Raw genomic sequence first — 8,918 nt, 5'->3', positions numbered from 1 at the left:
TTCACCATCTGGAAATTTTATCCACAATTATTCATAATTACCATAACTAGATTTATTCAGATATTTCAAAATCTAACCCAAGTTTTGGAAATAACGTTCTAAATGCCTCATAATGTATTTTCTCATATAATAAAGTAAATTCCTAAGGGTCCCATATTCGACCGGAAGCGATCTCGGATGTTGGTTTAATTTATTGTCCTCACCGGTTTTGACCCATCCCGACAAGCACACCGAACTGGAAGAAGTTCTAACCCATCCATAATCATTCAATCGAAGAACGAAACGCAAACAACCATATCCCCATTCGAAGTAGGGAACTTGTAGTGATTCATTGCGTCCAAGTCCTCTTCATCCCAGTTCGCTCGGGCTCCGTGGGATGCAGAACCGACAGTTTGAATTATGCATGGAAGTGTCCACCCATAGTTTCTTGTTGATTCTGGCTTCTGGGAAGGGGAATTCTTGGAAATGTTTTTCATTACTTTGTGCACCAGTCTAGGAAAAGAAGCTGCATTTCTTGGGCGATAAAATTAAGTCATGTGAGAGTATCATGTTCCTTCGGATGGAAATATTTGTGGTACGGTTGGGTGGCATTGAGAACTGTATGTGCTTGACGAAGCTCGATGAGTGAACACTTAGGCAGCATGATTCCAGATTTGTTTTGACGTTTCTTTTCAACTGTTAATCAAAGCTTGTCGCAAAAGTTGTACTGAAAGCTATCCAGGAGCTATTTTTTAATCAGTTTCTTCATGAACCAGAGTTCTTCATTAATCTAGAGACATTTTTTCCGAACTTGAGGCGAAGATACATATTTTTTGTCGAACTTCTTTTAAAAATACTATTCTAAATCCTTTATAAACAAAGTGTTCGCATGAATTTGTCACGTAAAAAAAATACGTGTAATATCATATACAGTAGACGTTCGATAACTGCAAGACATTTAACTGCAATGCTTTTTAACTGCAATTCGATAGGTGCAACAATTTTGCAGTTATCGGACCGCTATCCGTCAAATCCGTTGTCAAAAGCATGTTTGACGTTAAAACGTCAATCAGCGTGGGGGGAACGCGGATGGGGATTAGATGTTAAGAAATGTTTATTAAAATAAATTAAAAGAATATGTAAACGAGATTTTGGGAATGCTTTTTAAAATTAAATATAACAAATGAAGGTGGTTTGCCGATGAAATAAAAGTTTATAAAAGATAATACACATTTATTAGCAAATTCAAATGAAATGAATACAAACGCATTTTAACAATTAGGGAAAGCAATAAAATTACTTGTTACGTTTATTCCATTCATTCTCCACCAGTTTGGATCGCAGTGATTTTAGTTTACAGGTGTCAACAGGATCGTTTTCCACAAATTTAAGGACCACGTCAAGTGAGTTCAATGTGGTAGAGAAATCTGGCATATCTGAAGCCGCTGAACATGATTTTGCTTCACCAGGAAACATATTCTCTTCTTCAAGCCACTCCTCTTCAAGCGGATCAAAATTATCATTGAGTTTTAGCACCGAACCAATGATCTCTTCATCGGTGAAAACTTCACTCGTTGCCCATTCTGCATTACCGGAGCTGTCTCGTGTGGTATCTTGCATCCAGTGGCGTACTTCTTCTTCTGAAGTATGCGTTCCAGTTAGTACATCGAGCGAGCGGACAAGTGCAGATACATCATTCCAACTTTCGTCTTTTTCGACTTCATCTTGGCAGCAATCCCAATTGTACCCAGGAAACTCATCAATTATTTTTTTCCACGAGTTCTCGATAGTGAAACAGCTGATTTCATTCCATGAATCGGCTAACCATGCAATACTCATCTGCAGTGACACAGATTTGAGACGCTCTTCTAGTTGTAAATCCGTATTTTCCATCACCAAGTATAGCATAAGTCTGCGTTTATAGCGAATCTTGATAGCGTTGATGACAGCTTGATCCATCGGCTGACACTCACTGGTAACATTAGGAGGTAGATAAATAACTTGTATTCTACCATCATCGCTAACGAGAACATTGCCCCCTTCATGATGCGCAGTGCAATTATCCAGAACTAATAATGCTGTGGGTTCTATATTGCGCTGCATCGAAAAATCGCGAACAGCTGGTACGAACTCGTTGTGGAACCATTCTTTAAAAAGGTTACGGGTCATCCAAGCCTTTTTCGAAAAATGGTATGAAACCGGCAAACTGTCTTCAAAATTTCTGGGAAAATCGCGCGGCTTGGCAGCTGTTCCAATGAACATAAGTTTCATTTTCATGGAGCCATCAATATTGGCGCACGGCATAAAAGTAAAACGTGTTTTGTTCAATTTCCGACCACTAGCAACCTTCTCATCCCACAGAATAATGCTACGAGAGGCCATCAGTTTCGTAAACAACGCAGATTCATCAGCGTTGTACACTTGGCATTTCTGTAAACCCATTTCCAGGATCTTCGCCATCAAAACTGTTTTGAATTTATCATAAGCTGCAATGTCAGCGGACGCTTTCTCGCCCACTACCCGTGCAACTCGCAGACCATGTCGTTGCTTGAAACGTCGCACCCATTCATCACTGGGCTCAAAACTCTTACCAACATGTAGACCATGAGATTGTAACAAAGAAAACATTACCTCTGTTTTGGCCTTCAGGATATCTGATGATACGATTATGTTGTCCTCTCTTTGCTGAATCAACCATACGTAAATTGCTTCCTCTAGAAGTGGATACGACTGTTCTTTCAATGTTTTCCTGTCCTCGATTCCATGTTCTCTATATTTCTCCAGCTTTTCTCGTATTGCATCCTTGTTCTTTACGTATCTGCTCACTGATGACGTAGATATTCCATGGGCTCTGGCGACTGATTCGAGGGTACTTGTGTCCGCCTCAGCTTCCTCAATTATTTGCACCTTTCTGGCCAAAGTGAGACTGGGAAGCTTCCGTTTCCCCTTGCTTTGCGACTGATCCATTGAAAAATCTATTTTCAAAATCGTAAGCTTATTAATAAGCATGATTACACGTTCTATGACTACTTACTCCGAATAAATCCACAGAAAAAGACGAAAATTTATTTCACCGATTGAACACATGAAAAGAAACTACGATTGAAACATTTTTAAGCTACATTTTGAAAATCGATTAGTGTTTACTTTTTCCCACAACAGAAATAAATTCAAGCCTAACAATTCAAATGGTCATATTTTTTAAATGGAAATTGTTTTTATTTATGTTTTCAGTGAATAATTGATGCGATTAGTACTTTTTCTTTTACACACTTTTACATTCAGAGTAAACTGAGGTCGCATTTTATGCGGTTAGATTTGATCAATTTCTCAATTTCTCGATTCACCTCAATAATAGCTTTTTAATAAACATCTGATTTTTCTTCGGTAAACCATGTCAAAAAGGATCCTATAGTGTAGTGTAGTGTTTGATAAAACTCTAGGTTTATTATTTATTTGAAAACGTCTTTGACTAATGGACCAAAGCATCGTTCATGATCCGACTAATAAATTTAGGTGCTACTTAGGTTTTAGGTAGCGCACGAAGATGGATGGATTATCTTGACGTCCTTGATGTTTTTTGCTAACAAGATAAGCAAAGTTCATCGTCGCTGATTTGTAATCAAGTGGGTTGACAAATGAGATCTTCATTGTTAAAAATTATTAATATTTCGTAAATGTACTATTCGTATTAAAGTGATTTTTTAATTAAAAATAAAGTTCATCACTGCCGCACCAGTGATGCCACGCGACTTGCGACAAATAAGAAATATAACGTTTTAATAATCACCAAAAAAAAGATATTATATTGTACATAGGATATTATCAAAAGATGCTCAATATTCCACCACAAAGATTTTTATCAATTTAAATCATCATAAAAACCATTTTAAAAATAGCGTTGGTGGACCCCTTTTCAATTTTTTGACATTTGTCATCTATTGCAGTCGAGCCGGTGACAAGCGCGGTGTCATCATCATCAATAGACATAGACCGCTGTCATCATTGAAATGCAGTATGAAAAAAAAATATAGCCCGGGACATCCTGGCTACGATCTGGCGATGGGCTAAACAATAGGATGTCAATAGCCTGATTGCAGTTATCGAACGTCTACTGTACCTGGATGGCAAAGATTTAAATTAACGTTATCATAATTCTTTATTTCACAGCTTCGCAGGAAAGTCAAGCTCGTGTTTTTCATTGATAGAATAAATACCAATCCGAAAATTTCGGACAAGCTATCTCAGTTAGAATTGAACTGCTTTTATCGGCCAGATCAGTTACAATGGAATGAGATTAGTCGGATGTGGTATCAGGGTTCAGCCCCATATCATACTTTATGAACTGTGTAAAAGCCCTTCTCTTTTGTCAGAGAATGGAATGACAAAAACGATGAGCGCACCACATCCGATCCCAATGTAAGATAGATTGGGCATCATGCTCCGGAATTCCTCACGGATTATCACCCCCTCGTTGCAGACCAGTGTCGCATACCTCCCACCCCATTCCAACAAAATGAATGAATAGCATGCCGGACAGCAAGTGTGTAGTGAATTATTCAAAGGAAATAGTTTGCTCCTTCCTATCAGTATCAAATGGGTCATCATTCGAGTGTTCTTCCACACTGTTCTTTCTATATTTTTTTGGAGACTAAAAACTACAAGAAAGATGATGAGTATTACGATTTGCGCTCCCTTGTCCAACAAACCAATAACATCAATCTTGGTGAGTTGTCATCTGCTCTGTTTTCAGTTGATAAAGGAAGAATGATTGACGACCACCGTAGTGCAAATGGACTTTTTCCTTTTTAATCTGCTATGAGCTCAGTACCTCGACTGAATTCCATTGTGTGCTAATGGCAATCATCAAATCTAACTCGTTTGCTATCTGAGTACACGAAAGAAGGATTTTGTAATGTAAAATGTCTTCAAGATGTATTTGAATCAAATCAAAATTAAGAATACAAAATTAAGGAGACTCGAGTGATTGATTCAATGAGCGAAGACGACAAAAAGTAGTCATCATAACACAATTCCCACTTTATAAAAAAATATGCCATCTAATTCTCTTGCCCTAAGCAATCGTTTAGAATGCTTATCTTAATAATGATTATCAGTTTAGCAGCGAGTTGTGCTCATAACAACTATCGAGAAAGGTAGATTGTTTCGCAGTACGTCTAGCCCTATTTTCTGCTGTCCTGCCAGCTATTCCAACTACTTAGTCCCTGTTAATTACTTGTCATCCGCAGATTACGGAAAATGTATCGCACATTTTTCTTTTCTTTGTGGTCGGATTCTCCCCTCATGGTGCACCATGTGTTGCCAAAGAAGCTGGATGACTGCTTTCCGCTTCACTGCGGATGATGGCCCACCCACGCTAATCTCCTCTAGTCGACGATGATGGTTGTTTGTTCGCGTTCGGATGTCGTGTTTGCTCCCCGCCCCATAATCACTTTCTCCGAAAGCGAGCGTAATCTAGTGGCGCTCTGCCGGTTGCTCTTTTCTGTGGATAGGCATCAGCATGACTTCGACAGATTTTCAATTATTTCTTCTCGACATCAATCCGTAGCGACATTTATTTTGGATTACAGGTACAAGGATTTGCAGCTCTGCCGATGGGATACTTTTTGAGTCCTTTGAAGAATGCTGGTTATGATGAAATGTCGGAATGAAAATAAACTGCCCATAAAATACCAATCAACGTGACAGTTTATTGGAATTCATGGTGTTCATGCGACAAACGTTTGTAATTAGTGATGCAGTACATATCTTTAAGCCTATTTTAACAAAAAGCTCTCCCCGATGTAAAAGCTATATTCACCAATATAATGAAGCGAATACAATTCGCAAAACGAAGCAATGTAAGACTTGTTGTTGTTGATGATTTGTACCTTGGAAAGCTTTGTTGAATTTTAGATTGGAAAGCGCATCGCCGTGATTCAATTCATCTATCGTCACGAAAGATTTAGAAGTCCCACAAGATATTCTGACCCTCGATTTGGATCCATTAAGCATTACACAAGTCTACATTGTCGGAAAGCCATGATCTGATATTGTCTTTTTTAAAGTCAACAAGCAGATGATTAGTCTGCAAGTTTTATTCCCGGTATTAATCAAGGATTTGTCACAGAATAAACATCTGATCTATTGTTGATCGTCCTTCTCAAAAACCACTTTGGCAATTGTGGATAGATTGTTGTCTTTCAGTCTTATAGACATTGCAACTTCCTTCCAACCTATTTCCGGAGGAGTTCCTGGAGGTACTTCCGGAGGAATTCCTGGACGAACTTACTTAAGAATTCCTGGAGGGACTTTCGAAACAATTTAGGGGTAAAATTCTTGAAAGAACTTCCGAACAAATTACGGAAAATTTCTAACGCCGACTCACGCCGCTGCACCGACGCCGATAACCAACGGAGTGACGCCGCCACGCCGCTGACGCTGACTCGTAATGATCTATCACGCCGCCGCCGATTAAATTTCAATCGGCGCACAGGTCTATCCACAATGTTGTTGTTTTTCTTCTAAAAACCAGAAGTTCCTCCAAGGATTAGGAATTCCCTCGGAAGTTGCTCCAGGAATTCCTCCGGAAGTTGCTCCAGGAATTCCTCAGGAAGTTGCTCCAGGAATTCCTCCAGAAATTGCTCCAGGAATTCCTACTGAAGCTGCTCAAGGAATACCTCCGGAAGTTGCTCCAGGAAATCCTCCGGAAGTTGCTCCAGGAAATCCTCCGGAAGTTCCTCCAGGCATTCCTCCGAAAGTTCCTCAAGGAATTCTTCCGGATGATCCTCCAGAAATTCCTCCGGAAGTTCCTCCAGAAATTCCTCCGGAAGTTCCTCCAGGAATTCCTCCAGAAATTGCTCCAGGAATTCCTACTGAAGCTGCTCAAGGAAATCCTTCGGAAGTTGCTCCAGGAATTCCTCCGGAAGTTCCTCCAGACATTCCTCCAAAAGTTCACCCAGGAATTCTTCCGGATGATCCTTCAAGAATTTCTCCAGAAGTTCACCCACAAATTCCTCCGGAAGTCCTCCAGGAATTCCTCCGGAAGTTCCTCCAGGAATTCCTCCGGAAGTTCCTCCAGGAATTCCTCCGGAAGTTCCTCCAGGAATTCCTCCGGAAGTTCCTCCAGGAACTCCTCCGGAAGTTCCTCCAGGAACTCCTCCGGAAGTTCCTCCAGGAACTCCTCCGGAAGTTCCTCCAGGAACTCCTCCGGAAGTTCTTCCAGGAACTCCTGCGGAAGTTCCTCCAGGAACTCCTCCGAAAGTTCCTCCAGGAACTCCTCCGAAAGTTCCTCCAGGAACTCCTCCGAAAGTTCCTCCAGGAACTCCTCCGGAAGTTCCTCCAGGAACTCCTCCGGAAGTTCCTCCAGGAACTCCTCCGGAAGATCCTCCAGGAACTCCTCCGGAAGTTCCTCCAGGAACTCCTCCGGAAGTTCCTCCAGGAACTCCTCCGGAAGTTCCTCCAGGAACTCCTCCGGAAGTTCCTCCAGGAACTCCTCCGGAAGTTCCTCCAGGAACTCCTCCGGAAGTTCCTCCAGGAACTCCTCCGGAAGTTCCTCCAGGAACTCCTCCGGAAGTTCCTCCAGGAACTCCTCCGGAAGTTCCTCCAGGAACTCCTCCGGAAGTTCCTCCAGGAACTCCTCCGGAAGTTCCTCCAGGAACTCCTCCGGAAGTTCCTCCAGGAACTCCTCCGGAAGTTCCTCCAGGAACTCCTCCGGAAGTTCCTCCAGGAACTCCTCCGGAAGTTCCTCCAGGAACTCCTCCGGAAGTTCCTCCAGGAACTCCTCCGGAAGTTCCTCCAGGAACTCCTCCGGAAGTTCCTCCAGGAACTCCTCCGGAAGTTCCTCCAGGAACTCCTCCGGAAGTTCCTCCAGGAACTCCTCCGGAAGTTCCTCCAGGAACTCCTCCGGAAGTTCCTCCAGGAACTCCTCCGGAAGTTCCTCCAGGAACTCCTCCGGAAGTTCCTCCAGGAACTCCTCCGGAAGTTCCTCCAGGAACTCCTCCGGAAGTTCCTCCAGGAACTCCTCCGGAAGTTCCTCCAGGAACTCCTCCGGAAGTTCCTCCAGGAACTCCTCCGGAAGTTCCTCCAGGAACTCCTCCGGAAGTTCCTCCAGGAACTCCTCCGGAAGTTCCTCCAGGAACTCCTCCGGAAGTTCCTCCAGGAACTCCTCCGGAAGTTCCTCCAGGAACTCCTCCGGAAGTTCCTCCAGGAACTCCTCCGGAAGTTCCTCCAGGAACTCCTCCGGAAGTTCCTCCAGGAACTCCTCCGGAAGTTCCTCCAGGAACTCCTCCGGAAGTTCCTCCAGGAACTCCTCCGGAAGTTCCTCCAGGAACTCCTCCGGAAGTTCCTCCAGGAACTCCTCCGGAAGTTCCTCCAGGAACTCCTCCGGAAGTTCCTCCAGGAACTCCTCCGGAAGTTCCTCCAGGAACTCCTCCGGAAGTTCCTCCAGGAACTCCTCCGGAAGTTCCTCCAGGAACTCCTCCGGAAGTTCCTCCAGGAACTCCTCCGGAAGTTCCTCCAGGAATTCCTTCGGAAGTTCCTCCAAGAACTCCTCCGGATGTTCCTCCAGGAACTCCTCCGGAAGTTCCTCCAGGAACTCCTCCGGAAGTTCCTCCAGGAACTCCTCCGGAAGTTCCTCCAGGAACTCCTCCGGAAGTTCCTCCAGGAACTCCTCCGGAAGTTCCTCCAGGAACTCCTCCGGAAGTTCCTCCAGGAACTCCTCCGGAAGTTCCTCCAGGAACTCCTCCGGAAGTTCCTCCAGGAACTCCTCCGGAAGTTCCTCCAGGAACTCCTCCGGAAGTTCCTCCAGGAACTCCTCCGGAAGTTCCTCCAGGAACTCCTCCGGAAGTTCCTCCAGGAACTCCTCCGGAAGTTCCTCCAGGAACTCCTCCGGAAGTTCCTCCAGGAACTCCTCCGGAAGTTCCTCCAGGAACTCCTCC

At 43.4% G+C, this 8,918-nt stretch overlaps 1 protein-coding gene across 1 annotated transcript; it reads right to left on the bottom strand.

Moving 5' to 3' along the window:
• Positions 1-1,275: 1,275 nt before the first annotated feature.
• Positions 1,276-2,946, bottom strand: LOC134221536 (jerky protein homolog-like). The gene has a single exon (XM_062700730.1). The coding sequence runs from the start codon at positions 2,944-2,946 to the stop codon at positions 1,276-1,278; it is 1,671 nt and encodes a 556-aa protein (XP_062556714.1).
• Between the last annotated feature and the right edge of the window lie 5,972 nt (positions 2,947-8,918).

The sequence above is a fragment of the Armigeres subalbatus genome, chromosome 3 (genome assembly GCF_024139115.2).
Source record: "Armigeres subalbatus isolate Guangzhou_Male chromosome 3, GZ_Asu_2, whole genome shotgun sequence".
Taxonomy (NCBI): Eukaryota; Metazoa; Arthropoda; class Insecta; order Diptera; family Culicidae; genus Armigeres; species Armigeres subalbatus.
Note: the sequence above shows the minus strand (reverse complement) of the source record. Positions and strands in the feature narration are given on the sequence as shown.